General features: G+C 41.2%; 1 protein-coding gene across 2 annotated transcripts; it reads left to right on the top strand.

Annotated features, from left to right (window-relative positions):
- Window positions 1–555: 555 nt before the first annotated feature.
- On the top strand, window positions 556–14,208 carry syn2a (synapsin IIa). 2 transcript variants are annotated; one of them, XM_084367352.1, is made up of 12 exons: window positions 556–1,305; window positions 7,204–7,261; window positions 7,370–7,461; window positions 7,651–7,807; window positions 7,910–7,999; window positions 8,466–8,528; window positions 8,775–8,917; window positions 9,008–9,082; window positions 9,257–9,359; window positions 9,517–9,663; window positions 10,221–10,287; window positions 13,774–14,208. In XM_084367352.1, exons 1-12 carry the CDS (start codon window positions 965–967, stop codon window positions 13,806–13,808), a joined length of 1,371 nt encoding a protein of 456 aa, XP_084223478.1. In that variant the 5' UTR covers window positions 556–964; the 3' UTR covers window positions 13,809–14,208. The 2 variants fall into 2 exon arrangements, with proteins under 2 accessions (XP_084223478.1, XP_084223477.1); XM_084367351.1 differs by lacking the exon at window positions 13,774–14,208 and having other exon boundaries at window positions 567–1,305; window positions 10,221–12,513.
- Window positions 14,209–17,739: the final 3,531 nt, after the last annotated feature.

Below are 17,739 nucleotides of genomic sequence, written 5' to 3'. Positions count from 1 at the left end.
AAAATATGTTAGATCAGACTATTAATGTATTACAAGAGTACCAGTGGCTGTTCTTTGTCATACACTGTTTTTTTTCTTCATAAATTAGTAATTAAGTTTTCTTTGTAGCTGCTTTTTAGCATAATTATATTAATTAGCAGGTGTTTTAGTGAAGGAAAATATTGTAAGATGTGTTTTTGTGCTATCACAAACATTTCAATAGTTTGTGTGCAGAAGTGAATGTGTTTATGAAAATGTAATTGTGGACGTGTGCTGTCCAGTTTAGTCTGATAAAGCAGTGATGTCTTGCAAGGAATTGCATTAAGTAAAATAAGTATCTATGTAGGGATTAATAAATCAATTAAGGAAGAGGATTTACTGCATGCATCTGTGTCTAAAGGGACTGCTGCTGACGCTTGTCCTCTCATTCAACACTGCCCACCCGTCCTAACAGCCATTTTAGATTTCATGGCTGCATTGTACACACACAGAGATGCTGTGCATGTGCACAGTGCGGGGGTGTAACACGAGGAACAGCGGGAGCAGCGGCAAGGCGATTGTGATGTAGGGGCTCGGTATACCCTCTTTGCACTTAGACTGGAAACCCCTCTATTATAAATGCCGTGGTTCAAGAAAGCATGACGCCTGAGAGGCAGGAGAAAATGGGGGAGGGGTAGGGAAAGCAGGCACGCCAGTGAGTGAGAGTGGAGTGAGGAGAGGAGGAAGGAGAGGCAGGGTCTGAGCATCGTTAGCGATGGTTGAGGAAAGCATAGTGTGAGGGGATTGGCTGAGGGAGAGTGCAGCGTCACTGCCAGTGAGGGGGAGCTCTGAGGATGCTCCACTGAACTGGGAGGGAATACAGTCACTGGGAGTTTGCATTGAGAGCTCAGCCATTACCAGCTGTACACTGAGAATAGGGACTCCGCGGCAGAATCGTTCTCCACACCCAGTGCTTATTGACTCTTCCACTCTCTCAGCCGCAGCCATGAATTATCTGCGTCGGCGTCTCTCGGACAGCACGTTCATCTCCAACCTGCCCAACGGCTACATGACAGACCTCCAGAGGCCTGACCAGCCTCAGCCTCCTCCACCTGCCTCTCCCACCCCTGCCAAGTCTCCTACAACTGGGCCTACACCTCCAGCCACCTCGCCTGCTCCAGAGAAGAAACCTCAGCCGGCTCAGTCCACCGGAGCAGGCTTCTTCAGCTCCATCACCAACGTTGTGAAGCAGACAGCTGCCTCGGCAGGGCTAGTGGAGCAGACCCAAGTCACGACACCTAAGAAGTTCAAGATCCTTCTGGTCATCGATGAGCCACAGCAGGAGTGGTAAGATAATATGTTGCTCTGCTCAGTAGTAGTTATGTCAAATCATTTATGGACTGTTGTGTGTTTGCTCATCCTTGATGCTGATGTACTCCTCAGGACTCATTTGAATGTAGTAGGTAGTTAAGGGTTAAAAAACACTGAAACAACATGAAGCACCCTGCAGACTAGAAGAGGCAGTGCTGCTGTGGTTTGATGCTACAGTGTGCCAGTGTTTCGATCATACACAAAGACAGACCATCCAATGCCACCCAGCAGTAATGACATTACACCAAGATGGAGGCTACTAATGTCCTCTATGTTGTCTGTGTTGTGACAAATGTCTTTATGTACAATTGTATTTTGTTATACACTCTGGAGCAACAGAAGGTAGGCTAGCTGTAAAAAAAAACACAGTGAAATAACTGAAATAATTGGTGGTGTATTTTACCATTTCTTAAAGATGGATGCTCCACAGGTTGTGCAGGATTGGTACATATGAATCAGTGTGAATACTGCAGTGCTTTCCCTCCATCAATGGGGTTTCCCTCTGCTCACAGACGGCAGATCACGTGACATGCCCTGCGCTAACATGGGGAATAATTAATGTAACTAGCTTGCTGCAGCACATGGTGCATAGGGGTCCATTAGTTGATCATACAAGCGACCTGCCGTAGATAGACATGTAAATACACAAAGTAGAAAACATCCTCTGCATGCCTGCTGGGAAAAAGGACCATCATGTCATTAGCATGAAGAGCGGGTTTACTTTAAGGCAGCCGGTGTCCTCAGGGATCTCGAGTAACTTGCGTCTTTGTCTGCTGTGGTGAGGAATTAAAGCGCTCTAAACGGGCGTGCACATGGATTTAGAGGAAGCTTATTTTACTGAGAGGCTGATATCCTGTCAAAAAGTCAAGAATATGATCATTCTCATCACCACATGATCAACACTTGTTTACACAGCTGACATATTTTCCACAGCAGTGTGTGTTTCCTCGAGCTGTTCAGCTGGGTTGTGCAACTGATGCCCCGCAAATTTGCACAATCCATCTGTATGATTTCTATTTCCTCCTATTGTATAGTATTTATGGACATTATCAGCTGCCATGTAGGGATAGAAAGTGGTAAATCGAGTCACATCAGGATTATATCACCCTAAAATCACCCACTGTACTTTTAAGGAAACAGACTATCCTCAGACATATTTGTGCAACGTGCAGATGGCAGAAAGACTTCATATTTGGGATCTGTCATCGCAGGATGTCATGTTGTATACATGTGCGTCACATCAAGGTTAATATGTTGTCTGTATCATGTAGAGACCATAACAAGATGGCCACAGTGGCCTCCAGGATTTCATTTTACACCGATCAAGATACAAAACACACCAAATCACACAAATATTAGGATATAAGTTTTCCTAATTTAGGTGAACTCTCATCCTGTTTACGTGCGCAAAGCCGGCCATTTATCTAATAGAAACCTTGATCAATGTTAATAAGATCAAGACCATTGTCTGCGGGACGGCTGCCAGCCATATGCAGTCACTTGTTCCACGTTTGTTATTAGTGGAAAGGAAAAACTGCTTGTTGTGGAATAAGGACTACAGTCCGACGTGCCAACAACGCTGGCAGAGGAACACAATATAAGATATTAAACTAAAACCACCCCGTTCATCAAAGGTCATCCTAATTGAGTATATTGAGTAGGTTGGGCTGAGAGTGAGGTAATGTTTCACACTCAGCCAGATCTGGTATGAAGTCGTTCTCTATATTTGATTAAAAAAAGTCATTTCCTGCTTTGACATTATTTATGTTTTCTTATGCCAGGTAGTCAATATCATGTTTTTTAACTCCCGTCATGAGCTCTGCAGACTAGCACTGCTCTTGTCTACCTAGTACACATCCACCGGGGAGATCGGATAAAATACTTCATTCAAAAGGCTTCCTCTGTCTGAGTGCTGCATCTATTTTTCATGGCTGCTCGATAACACTTGAGTGGGGAATTTTACATGGAGTTGTACATGTTTCGCTCGCTAGGTTTGGCGGACCTTTCACCCAGTAGTTGTAAGTCACTACAGCGGTACAACTCAGTCTTGGTCTGCTCACAGTAGTGTAGGTCTGCTTCATTCAACATTCAGTGTTCTGTAGCTTGAAGTTGTTTGTGTAGTGCTACTGTTTGGACAATTAACTGTAATATAAGGAATTAAATATCACACTGAGAAGTTTTGAAGGGGACTGTCTGGCAGAAGGTGCAGCCATCAGCCGTTTCAGAAAAGTCCTGATGTGTTCGATTTACTGCTTGTTTTATATTCAGCTCTCACAGTAGCAGGGCTAAAACTCTATAACTGTCGGCAAGAAGATGAAACGTCTCTTTATTTTATGCAGGTTTTGCCTAATATTCTCTGTAATGTTGGCTCTCCTTGAGTCTGAGGGCATGTTTACGCGCTGCATCTCATTGTGTGACGGGCTGTTTTTCATTTTTTCCACCCGCTGTTAATATGCGATGAGTCCTGGTGGCCCCGAGACACACTGAATAAAATCAGGGAAGAGTCCTCCAGACTAATTGCATCTGGCAGAAGGTGCCGCCGTCAACATCTATTCATCAGATCAAAATGACTCAAATCCCAGATGTTATACACTGTACTATATATATATGACACATGACAAGGTCACTGTGTAAAAATATTGTATTTTCAAAGTATGACACCACCCGTGTTGTTAGAGATTGTATGTAAATAGATGAAATTGTGTGTTATCCTTCATACACATTTGTTTCTTCTCATTCAAAGTGTTTACAAAAAGACATCTATCCAACAAAAAACAAGGATTATTTTAGTGTCTGAGGTGCTTTAAGTGTATCGTATCATGGTTATGGTGTCACAATACTGACATTTCTAACTTCAATACAATACTTTGAAAAGTAATGATAATTTTGATGCCACAGGAAACCTTGACACAAGACAGATGGCTTTAGATTTCTGATTTTTATGAGATAAGGCTTGTGTACTGTAAGAACAACAGCATGTGAGTTAATCGGAGGAGCTGGGGCCATGTGGACTTTACAGTGGTGCATGTGTGAAAATGCTGTCAGAGAGGGAAGTGAAAAAATGGAGCTAGTACTGGTGTATCGATACTGTGAAAGTGAAACCATTTCAAATTGTTATGTTTCTGACAACACCAGCACAGACTTTGTGTGTAACATCCTGAGTTATTGAGAGCTCTGCAAACAGGGTATAAATGTAAACGTTCAAGGAGGCATCCAAATGTAAAATGTCCTTCAATTATAGGATCAGCCATATAAAGAAAACAGACATTAGCCGGGACACTTATCTGAATAAACACTCTGTTGTGCAACAGGTTGTGTTAAGCAGAATGATCAGCTGTGTAGGATGAATCGTGTGCTGCTGATAAAATCTGTGATTGCCAGGGTCAAAGCACATTTAGCAACAGAAGCCTTCTGTCATGCAGCCAGTGTCTTCACTTGTTAGATGAAGCTGCAAGTTGTCCAGAGAGATTCCTTTGTGCCAGGAACACTGTGCCATAAATTGCTCCTATGACAGGCCCGGTATCACGCCAAGACTGGGCTGGACAGGAGGACCAGATGCCTTATTTATCAGACTAATGGCCGACACATACTGCTTCCTTACTCTCTCTGTGAAGTAGATTTAAAGTAGAGAGGCGTGGGGTCCTTTTTATTTAGTCGCTTAATGTTTCAAATTGATAAGATACATAGGGGACTGTTTTAACTGGAAGCGGGACAGGAATATTTAACCTCATTCAAACATTACCCACATGTGAGGGTGAATGTTAAGCAAGCGAAGTGATGAGACATTAAAATTCAGCAAGGACTCCCGCTTAAATGCTCTGGGGTGAATCATCCGAATGGAAATTGTCTCACAGCGAAATGTAATTTGGCGATACTTAAACATTGCAGCCTGCAACTTTTAATTAAGTCAGTGATGTATAGATGTACTTCTGAAATTATAGAAAGAGAAACATTTTTTTTTTTGTCTTCAGTAGTTTCTCATCTTCAATTCAAGTCAAGAACAGCCTTATTGATTCTTACACATGAATGATCCGAGTAAACATCTATTATTGGGCTCCTTTTTCTCTCTCAGTGAGCAGCTGAAGGCACAGCGCCCAGTGACTAACTCCAGTTTTAGGCCAGTACTTTAGTCAAGGGCAACAACAGAAGTATTGCTAATTCAGGCCCACGCTATAACAATAATGCCCTTTGTTTCTGGATGAAAGCTAACTGAAGGACAGCACAGAAAGGGCCTAGATTTTAGCTAGAGGAGCTGCCGTCTGCGATGTTACTGTGCTGAAAGATCATGTTAAACATATAGGATGGTGTCCTCTTAGGCCTCTGTGCTCAGTATGCTCAGCCGGGGCTGTGGAGAGTGAGAGATTAAAATTTGAGCAGCAAAATGGCTTGTCATTTTCGTACCTCGCTGCCATGTTTTGGAAACACTGTCTCAGTCTTCAGCATGTATTGGCAAAGAGCATTCATCACAGCGCAGAGTAGCTTTTCATTTTCCCAGATATAGGAGCGGTGATTCATATTTTAATACTTGTTTTCCGCCACAGCCAAATACATCCCCGTCACCGTGCTCTAATTAGATTGGGGGATGAATTATTCAGCCTTACCTCCTCAATAAATATGCAGCGAGGGCAGGGTACATGACAGCAGGGTGATAGAAAACTAAGAGGAAGAGGAACTCCAAAACATGTCGTCAAAATATATCAACGCAGCCAGACATCCTACCAATCCCTCGTGGATAAAGGTGATTTTATAGTGTTTTGCACCACACCAGTGCACTGCAGTAGATGTCTGTTTTTTAAAGTCTGAACTCGAAAGTTGTGGAAATAGAAACCAGGCCCCCATTAGTATCGATTTTCTGGAGATCACACCAGTAGCTGTCAAAGCTCATGTTGTCAGGTTTAGCCCCTGCACACCAGTTTAGGGAAGAAATCGAACAAATTGCTGACAACGACAGTCACTGTGTGGATTCTTCAGTCTTCAGTGGTGTCAGTATATCGACACTAATCCATCTTAATCTTAAATCCCACGAGAAAGATTTCCCCTGCAACAGTGATCCGAGGGAAGAAAAGCTTATGGACCCACAGGTGTCATTTTTTATTCAGTAGAAATAAAACTGCTGAATCACTCAGTCACTCAACTCATGAAAGCTGCAGCCATTTTCTGAAATTGTTTATTCAGAGTGGTTGAATGTTACCTCATTGCATCAGACCCCAGTGTGTGGTACTGTGAAGTGGAGGCAGTAGGGAATGCTTACTTTGTGTGTCGAGTAAGCTGTCGAAGACTTGCCCTTAAAGGATAAGTTCACCCATAAATTATGAGTCAGACCTTATCTACTGAGTGTCACGATGATGGGAAGTCGGGTAGACCACAAAACTTTTCTGGAGCCTCACAGCAAAACAACGTAGCAGCATTCTCAGCTGAAGTAGACGGGGACTTAAAAAACATTGTTAAAAACGTCTTTTCTCATCATTTTGGGGTCTCTGTGCTTAGGGAGACTTGGAGTACACCGTATGGAGCCATTTTATGCTTTTTTCTGTAGTTTTTTTAATATGTTTTAAAAGCAGCAGCCATCTACTTCAGTTGTTTGGGAGAATGCTGAGACACTGTTTTACTGTGAAGCTCCAGACATTTTTTGGTGAACTTATCCTGCGTTGTGATGTTTTATCACTATCCTCTTTGCCAGCTTAAAGGGTTAGAAAGACAGTGTGTCAGCATTTGGAAAGGCCTAAGAGGCTGCATTTGTCTACTCTGCGCTGTTCATACACTCAACCAAATTGTATGTATTCAACATTGCTGTTCATTGATGTTAATTAACTGGAAATCTCCCTTTTATCACATTAAAAGTTAATACATTCTCAATGTTTCTGTTTGAACCAGGGCAAAATTGTTCCGGGGAAAGAAAGTACTTGGGGATTACGACATCAAAGTGGAGCAGGTACGTTTCACCGAGCCAGTGATCCCCATTTTAAGTGATTATGCAAAACAGCATAGAAAAGTTTTAGTACTCTGTCCTCAAATGCTTCTCTAATCATCTACCCCTCAGGCTGAATTCAGCGAGATCAACGTTGTGGCTCACGCCAACGGGACCTGCAACGTTAACATGCAAGTCCTCAGAAATGGTACCAAGGTTATGAGGTGAGACACACACCTACACACACATAGGCGCACACAAAAAGCTAGAAAAGAAAGGAAGATTTATCTTCCAAGCTGTGTTAATCAATAGGGACTCTGGGTGTCTTCCTCCAGCGCCGACTGCCTGATTCATCCACATCGCTGTCAACACAAACCACAGTTTGACATCTCGGCCATAATTTTATCTTCTAGGTCATTCAAGCCAGACTTTGTCCTGATTCGTCAGCACGCCTTCAGTATGACCCAGAATGAAGATTTTCGCAACCTGGTCATTGGGCTGCAGTATGGAGGCGTCCCAAGCATCAACTCCCTTTCTTCCATCTACAACCTGTGTGACAAGCCATGGGCGGTAGGCACTCAGCAGCCAGGGAGAGGGACAATAATAACAAGCTATTCTCTGTCTGCATTGAATTTGATCTATTTATTTTTTCTTACCTTCTTTTGTTTCCAGTTTGCCCAGCTTATCAACACCCACAGGAAGCTGGGTGCTGAGAAGTTCCCTCTTATCGAGCAGACCTTTTACCCAAACTACAAGGAGATGGTGAGAACCTTTCATGTCCCACTTTCAGCTGCATCCAAAGATAACTTCTGAGATGATCAAAAACATTGGCAGATGTTAAATGAAAGTATGATGATGAAAGGCAATGAATGCTTAAAAAAAAAACAGAGGCAATGCAGGCAATCCAAATATAGGAAAATGTATCAGACAAGAAAGGAAATATTAAAAAGCCTTTGGTTAAATCATTAACAGACCAGTCATAAAATAGCCTGAATGAAACACTTGTAATCACGTGACCCAGATAATAACTCACCAGTTGAAAACAATCAAACAAATAATATTAAGAGATGAGAGGACATTAAAGTGTACCTGCGCACAACATACACCCATATAAAATAATAAAATCCCCTTAAAAGGCTGTGAAAAAGACATATTCTGTCCTCTCCCCTGACCAAAAGTTTGACTGCACTCAATTCCCTCTCAATAACACTCTGCTTTTTTACTTTAGGTCAGCATGCCATCATTCCCTGTTGTTGTGAAGATTGGACATGCCCACTCCGGTATTGGAAAGGTATAGAGGTTTCACCTCTTGTAGTAACTTTAAAGATTAAATAATTTTGCTTTGCTGTATTTCTGGCTTATGTTTCACGTTAGACGTGTTAAATATACAGTATATGCTCATCATTTACGCAATTGGAATATTGTCGAAATCATCAGGTATTTGTCTGCATCTATGTTGTTGCCTCGAAGGCTTTTTTAATCCTGGGAATTTCCTAGATCTGGCTCACATGTCTGGGTTTTTTTTTTTTGCGTACAGGTTAAGGTGGACAATCACAGTAAGTTCCAGGACATAGCCAGTGTCGTGGCTCTCACCCAGACGTACACCACCACCGAACCTCTCATCGACTCCAAGTACGACATCAGGATCCAGAAGATTGGCATTGACTACAAAGCGTACATGTATGTATAAATACGCTTTTGTTACTTTATCTTTATAAGTAAATGAGAAACAAAACTGAAATATATTTTTTTGTGCTTTACACACTCCAGGAGAACATCTATATCTGGGAACTGGAAGACCAATACTGGCTCAGCTATGCTCGAACAAGTGGCCATGACTGACAGGTGAGTGTTAAATAAGTGTCATTAATTCTGTCATGTGGATTACTAGCCAGCACCTACAGCTTTGTGAACCCACCTGCGTCATGTATTGTAACATGTTTTGTAGAAGTGACAACGGGACTGTGGAGTTTAATTTTGCTGCCGTTTGCGCTGAGACGTGTTGATTGTCTTCTTCAGGTACAAGCTTTGGGTTGACACCTGCTCAGAGATTTTCGGGGGTCTGGAAATTTGTGCAGTCAAAGCTATCCATGGGAAAGATGGCAAAGATTACATTACAGAGGTAGGAGTCTTAATATAATCAGGCTTGAACACTAAAAAAATGACGTTTCTGGAACATGCTTAGCTTTAGAAATGTCGCTTTCAGATCAAATATTTCCTTGTATTTTATAACTACAAGGTTTCCATCCTCTATCTCTGCTATCCTCCTTGTGGTGCAGGTGGTGGGCTCTTCCATGCCCCTGGTAGGGGAACACCAGGCCGAGGACAGGCAGCTCATTGCTGACATGGTGCTGGTACAAATGAACCAGGCAGCAGAAAACGAAGCCAATGCTCCCCAGAGACCCACTACCATTCAGCCATCCCAGGTATGGTAACAAACAGGCACAGAGATTGGAAACAGGAGGCTTGAGTCAATTTAGTAATGCCATTAAAGGGGCTCTGTGTAACAGTTAGTAGCTATTTACATTTATTAATCACTTTTTATTGGCCATATGTGGGAGGATCGTAACGTGACGTGACAATGAGACCTTCGCTGTCCCTCTCGGTTGCCTATACGAGCCTGTGGATGGTTTCTTTAATCCTGCTGGACTGTGTAGGACTCTGTGTAGGACTCAGGTTGGATTTTTCCGCAGCAGTACAAAGGATGTGACTTAGGGCACATTCTGGAGTGCCTCATCTCAGCGCCTCTCTCCGCTCTGCTAACAGAGCACAACAGTAGCTAATATTAGTTTAGAAAGTGGAGTCTGCAAGCATAAACCAACAACCGGCTTCCAGCACAATAACAGAAGTTCTACAGAGCCCCTTTGATATAATTATAATGTCCTATTTATTATTAGTAATCGACACTATGCTATTTTTTAGATCTCACTGCAAGAAAACACAGTTGTTGCTGTATGAGTAAGTGATTTATTTGTCTTTTTAGGGAACTGGCCAGAAGGGAGAGATCGTTGGCGAAACCACTAAAAACGGTGCCGGGCGCCCGCCTCAAGGTTGTCTGCAGTACATCCTCGACTGTAATGGCGTTGCAGTGGGTCCAAAACCAGTCCAGGCCAACTGAGTCACTCAGGAGAGAGGGATGAAATCTCAGAGTCTAGATAACAATGACGTACCTTAGCTGGACACAAGCGCAGACGTGTGTGTGTGTGAATGCTGATAGCTGGAGTCAGATCTTGGTGACGTGAGCTCGGTGCAGCCGAGCGCTGGCCTGGACTGTGTTTTTAACTCTATGCAGTGTCAAAATGTACTGTCTACTCGTTGACCTGTTGATTTGTGTGCTTGTAGAGGTCACCTATGTTTCAGTAGCTGTGGTTTTTTCTTTGGGGCTGTTGTTGATGATGTAAAAAGCAGATTGTGCCTACACCAAGTTCAGTGCTGCTCTGTGCTACCTGTTTGACCCAGCAATGATTCTTTTCATTTCCCCCCTGAACCCCTCTTCTGTTTTCTACTTTGGTGTGTACCTTTAGATATTGTTCAAACTGTGGACTATCGTGCAGTTTGAAGTTTTGTGTATATCTCAATATGTATACAGTACGTGAGTGTGTGTGTGGCTGTAGTGGTGATTATTTTCTTACTAATACTAATAGATATTTATTTTTGTTTTGCATGATTGATACAAAGGCAGGTGCAAGTCAGTTATTAATGTCTGATCAAGTGGGATGTTCACGTAACATCGCTGTTTTACCCGAGCTGTGTTCCCTGTGATTCATGCATTGTGAATGTGTCATAAGAAATGCATATTATATAAGTTCTACAGGATACACGTATTCATTACCAAACATGCATTAACACAGTGAGTGTGACAGCGCACACTCCTGCAAACACGTACAATAGAAACAAACAGTGTGTGGCCTTTTGTAAAGTTATTATTTTTTCATTGATAACATCACTATAAAAGAGATTATACAGAGTTTAGGATACTTATAGATCGACACATAATAAATATTAAGATTAGTCAAAGATATATTAAAGATTTTATTATGTAGGATGTTGTGCACATACACGACTTAAATATATTTGTATCATTTTGAACCAAAGAAAAGAAATCTTTACTTTGAATCAGTCTTTGCACTCCAGTAACCCACAATGTAAATATCAGTGAGGGGACTGTTAATCCTGCAGTGTGTCACACCGAGTGTGTAATTTCATCAGAGAACAGCGTTCCAAGGCGGTACTTATGCTTTCAAATAGCCTGCTGCAAATCACACACCAGCGAACGGATGCTGCACTCACAGCGCTGTTTTCCTTTTGCGTTCGGTTGTGCTGAAGCAGGCACTACTGCTGATAAGGTGCATAATGTATGATCTGCCACGAAATGCCAGATATAAAAGTCTCCCCAGTTGCCCTCATGCTGGATATCGGCTATCGCGGTGGTGTTGCCATGACAACAATACAAGTGCTCTGAGGTTTTAGTGCGGACTGGCGCGCCCGTATTACTGCCATTCAAAGATTCAACACGTCTACCCTTAACACACTCCGCCTGTGAGTTGATGGAAAGTGCAATACACTTTTTACTCGATAATGTGTTTATTTTGAAATCAGATCTTCCATCGAATTGATTCCTAAAGCTATAGTCATCCACACGTCGAATTGTTTTCAAACGTTTTTACACAAATGTCACAATCACTTGGTTGTTGTCCGGCGGCTTTTGTGGAGGCCATTTCATATATATTAAATACCCTAAATGGTGAAACAGCTAAAAAGCAACCAAATCAACTGTAAAAAGAAATCTGTACCGTTTTCCAACAATCTGTTTGTTACTGTAGTATAAAATCTGTTTAGCAAGCTCTGTGTGTAATTCTTTTTCCGAGTTGTATAAAGTGCCATTGTATCTGTGAGCGTATCCTTGTAAAAGCCATGCCTGAGGCTTTATGAATGTGTTGTTCTGTTTAATAGGAAATATGCCATGGCATTGATTTCCAAGGGAGGAACATGCAGAGATACAACAAGTGCATGGATAGGCCTTGATTCAGTGATTGTGAGAGAATATTTAAGAAGTTCCAGCTGTTTTTTGGCCATCGTGTTGAGGTGAAACTAATATCTTCAGACCTGCAGGACTGTCACTAGTAAGGGCCAAGGTGGTAACTTGCTGAATATGTGTACTTTTAAAACCGGTGTTGGACTGTTTAAATCAAGATCAGAATACAATATATTGTGGAAAAAGAATCCTTTCTGGATATTTCCCCTCTGTCACTGGCAATAAAGCTTCCTTTGCAATATTTGTTTGGTCTGTGTCCTCATATTTGTTATGTTGTGGGTAATACAATCTCTTAAGGTAACAACATTACAGGTTTGATCAAATATGCAGTGAAGTGAGGAGTTCAGGTGCTAGGCTTTGCTTCCAATGCATGAAGTGACGCCTGCATTGTGATAATATTCCCTCTGCTTTGTTTGTGCCTTTATTGTGCCTGTCTGTCTTATGTGTTAACAGTGTGGGACAACTGTATGTTTCAAATCAGTTAATTAACAAACCAGTAATCTGTGAGAACACCTTTCTAAATAAATGATGTAATAATGTGCCGAAATTAGACGGCAGAGTGGAACCTCAAGGATTTCTTTGAAAAAGGCTCGCTCTAAAGTAACCCTAACCCTCAAATCGACCGCAAAGGAAAAGCACAGAGACATCCACAGCTGATGTAAGAATCAATAGGATGTTCACCTCAGTTGAGATTTCACTCGCACACTAGGCGGCCACTTCATGTAGTACACCTGTGTAATCTAACGCAATTCAATGCAACATTTCTACCATAAATCTACCTTGACGGCACTCGTAATGGTCAGTTTCTGGTGAAATTGTCGGAAATGTACGGAAGTCCTGAGACACAAGTCATAATTTCTAAGTCTGATCAAAATTGTTTTCTCTCCTGTTTTTATGACGTAAGAACAGGTGAAAGAAAATAGTCAGGATAATCTCTCTAAAGTTTTTTTTGTTTCTTATGTGAAACAGGTGGGGAAAAATGTTTCAACTGCCGAAACCTTTTATCCACCTGTTTCCACCTATGGAGGCTCTAAGGCCTGATCCGTTTTATAATTAATTGTTTTCTCTCCTGTGTTTATGACTGGTAGAATTTCAGTAGGATAAAACTTTTTATGTGTGAAACGGAGTGAATTTTCTTCCTCTTGTGATGTTTTTTTGTGATCGGCTTCACACATTTTTTCCCTCAAGTCATAAACACAGGAGAGAAAACAATTTAGATCAGGCTTAGAAACATTTTCTTTACTTGCCCCCTCAAGGCTTCCGTATTTCACAGATGAATATAAAAAAATAACTAAGAAAGATTATCCTGGCAAAACTTTTTTTGGCAGAATATTACGGCTGATTCAGAACTTACATTATATGCATCGTAAAATAATCTGTGTTGTTCTGTTAGCTGTCGTACTGGATTACATTAAATGAACTAATAAAGTGAGTGTATTTCCTATTTCCTATATATCCTGACTCACTCTGAACATGCAGTCATGATTCCCTTGTCTTACAGCAAATCCTCGACCCCGATCAATACCTTTGGTCTGAAAGACACATCTACACCGCCAGTGAAGACACAGTCAACACTGAGGCCAGCGGGGAAGTCCTCCAGAAGTCTGTTAACTGAATAAAGAAGCTTCATTGTCGACCTGTAGTGTAACCACACGTCCTCAGCTGTGTTTTTGCTTAGTGACTGTTATGTTGTATATTAGCTGTTCTGTTAATGAAATGACATGAGCATCTTTCAAATAAGATGTAGCCATCTATTATGAGTATTTTGGCTTATGATTGTATTTCTTTACTAGAGACGTCTTTTTAGTTGTTTATTTTCTGATATCCATGAACACCAAGAATGATCAATAATACAGTCGTAGACTTATTTTCACCTTCTGACCAGTTTCTAAACTGTGGCTATAGTGATTATAATTAGTAAATACTGTGTACTGAATAGTGGTTGTTGTGATTATTATTTCTTTCTAATAATGTCTATTGAAGACTCAGAGTGTAGTATTCACTGAACCTTGACTATGAGTTGAAGTAGTCCTCACTTGAAACCAAAAAGCTGCAGATGCCTGTAACAGTTGAGTTGTGAATGTGAACAGCTTCTCTTGTGATTTGAAGCCAAAGTTCACAGATGAGATTAAGCAGAACATGATGTCCTGGAAGGAAATTAAATTTGATTAACTTTTCATCCAAATACGGGCTGTTTGATAGACACACTTTATATTACTTTCCAGTTAACGCCTACCTTCCTGACATTAAGACCAGTATACTTTATTGGGCACATTCAGAACTAATCAAAGTTTATTAATCATTCATCTTTATTATTCTCCTGATTGCACCTCCGCCACATTGAATGTGATCTCACAAAATTAGGAGAGGTGCTCAGAGACTCGATTATGACATTATTTGTTCAGTTTTATTGCATTATATTTTTTCATTCCTACTTAACAGCTAATTGGTGTCAACATCGCTCCGTCCCAGTGGAACTTTCTTCTTCGTCGTCTTCACCTTGGAGACTGTGTCGAAAACAAACACTTCACACTTCCTCGGTTCTCTGCTTTTACGCTAACTTACCTGATTTATTGTGGTACACACCTTGAAAAAACATGCATGCATTTATTACAATATTATCATTTATTATTTATAAGTTATCATACATGGTATTGCAACTTGTTTTGGTGTTTTTAAACCTATTTTTTTCTATGCAACACATACGAATGATCTGTAAAAGTCGGTTATTCCTCCAGACAAGTATTAAGACATCTAGTTTGTGTTTTTCCACAAACAAGTAAATCTATTGTTGCTTCCACATCTAAAAAGTTGAGCTGCTGGTCACAATATGTCTCCTACTTTGCTGAAAAGTTCATTCTCAGTGTACAGTATGTGCACTGGAGGCTTTAGTTTCCCACATCACACTGGCACAAGTTGCATACTGGACCATAATTGGCTAACAAATAAGTTGTGATGTCATTAAGTCACACTCGTACGCAGAAGAGTTACGCTCAGTTTTGAGGTGACTTAGGAGAAACTTCTTCTACTTCTTCTAGCAACAAATGCTGTACATCCATTCAAGTGATGCTTAAGGTGAGCAAAACTCACTTTGATACTGTGTATTATTTAAACTTTAACTGTTTAACCACAGTGCACAAAGCCATTTATTATTATTATTATTATTTAGCCATTTAAGCCAAATATAATCTGATGACTTCAATATTTCCATGATTTCTTGATGTGATCCCCTGTTGTGCTCATCCTCTTGGTATTCATGCCAGTATAGACTAGTCATAAGTTTGCCAACAGACATCAGCACTGGTACACTGTCTGCCTACTAATATCCCAAAATTAATGACATGGCTGCAGAGGCCCTTCTGAGTCTCATCTCCAGACTATCACAGCTGCTGTTTGTCTTAGAACAGCAGATTCGTCTCGTTTGCGTAAGCAAACATCTCCCACAGATTAAAATATGCTCTTCACTATGTTATTTGTAAGGCTTCCAGATGGTGCTGGTGTTTTTCTCTCTCGTAACAAGCATGCTGACCTGGCCCGGTGGTGGAAAAAGCCACCGGAGTTGTGACACCGTGGGCCCTGAAGCTCCAGCTGAGGAGCTTCCGTCTAGACTCCTCCCGGCCGTCTGCCAAGCTGCTGCACAACACGGACAACTCGTGCCCTGTGGGTGCACGCTGCACTGACCATCTGCTGAAGAACAGTGGAGGAGAGGTGCTTCCATCCCATAATGGAGGATGCCACAGAGTGGTGTGATAAACATGCACATTATTGAATATCATGTAATGTGCCTCATTCTTATTTAAAACACAGCACAACATGTTTTTTCCTAATTCTCGCTGAATACATTAAAATGGAAATAAACAAAATAACACCATTAACATTGGTGATTTAATAGTTTAATATGTAGTGTTGACAACCCAGTAGACACTGTTCAACTTCCTGTTGCCATCTGGTGGTGGTTTCGAGGCACACATGCAGTGTCTGTGTTTTGATGGTTACATAAGAAGCCACTTTGGCTGCATGAGTGAGCCTTCACTTGTATCCACCGTTGAAATGACAATAACAACACACACACTTTCTAGGCAAAACACTTTTTTCATGTACAAGTGTAGGCTGCTGGACAAAGATGAAGGCCTTATATTATAGGCCCATTAGAAAATAACACTCATGAATATCAAATTCAAGGTTTTTTTTATTACCAGATAGAGTTGGAGGCCATTACAGAGAGAGGCTGTCTTGGCAGAGACTATTAAAATGATCTAAGGGCTTTTATTATATAATGGTGCACCACGTCTGGAGGTTGTGTTTGTCATAATGCATTAGTTTAATATAGAGAGAAATGTCCTTCCTTTTAAGACTCCATCGCCTTCAGGGTTTGTACGGTCCAGTGAGATAAACCTTCTGCCTGTGTACACTTACAAATTTTAAGGTACTTGTGCTTTACTTGTGTATTTCCATTTACTGCTACTTTATATTTCTAATCAACTACATTCCAGCGACAACTAGAATAGCACACAGTAGAGTGTATACCTCTGCCAAGGCCCAACAGTCCCTTTTTGTACTGAAAAAGCAGTCCAGTGGTCCAGAATTGCACTCCTTTAACACCGCTGGACAGTTTGAAAACAAATGATCAATATCGATCCAGCAGAACCAGAGATATCATCTTTTTCATTCAACACATTCTTCTTCCTTTTCAAAACCGGGTGCCTACATTACCCACAATGCAACTTAGCCACCGAGTGACATCCCTGGAGACAATTTATCAGATTACATGCAGCTTCCTCTGGAGCAACAAAAGGTTTTATACTACTTTTTCACATATGTAGTAGTACTCCATAAGATTTGAAAAAAATGGTGGAGTTGCCCTTTAATCACCTCATAACCCTTCAGATTTTTCTTGTGACCCTTTGGAGGGGCCGTACTCCTAGGTTGGGAACCATTAGACCAAACCACCGAACTGTATATGAAGTAGTTCAAACAGCTCCACCTTAATAAATACTTTGCATGAATACTTTTGATACTACTGCTACTGCTACTAGGGAATTAAATGCAGGACTTTCACTTGTATTGGGTTATTTTCACATTGTTGTATTTACACTTTTATTCAAAGATCAGAAATCTGTTATTGATGATCATGCAGGTCTCTGTGCTGAGGGCTGACACACATCAGAGTAACACCCAGTAGATGGAGCTATTGTCGGCCAGGGATGTAGGACATTCATGCTCTGTTGGTTTCATTTGGCAGCCTGTGTGGCTTGTCAGAAAGCAGAAATAGAACAGATAAACACATATAGCAAATCTGTTGCAAAAATAGACGGTCAGTTGATGTCTTATTGTGTTGCTCCACTGCTGCTGACGTGAGGCTTATTTCACCCTGCGATCGGCCTTTTTGAGATGTGATTCAAATAAGATGAAGATCTCAAAAAGCCTCCGTCATGTTTCTTGCTGGGTCTCATGTCAAAGGGCAGGA

The sequence above is a fragment of the Pagrus pagrus genome (assembly GCF_965226575.1).
Source record: "Pagrus pagrus genome assembly, chromosome: 11".
NCBI classification, from domain to species: Eukaryota; Metazoa; Chordata; class Actinopteri; order Spariformes; family Sparidae; genus Pagrus; species Pagrus pagrus.
Note: the sequence above shows the minus strand (reverse complement) of the source record. Positions and strands in the feature narration are given on the sequence as shown.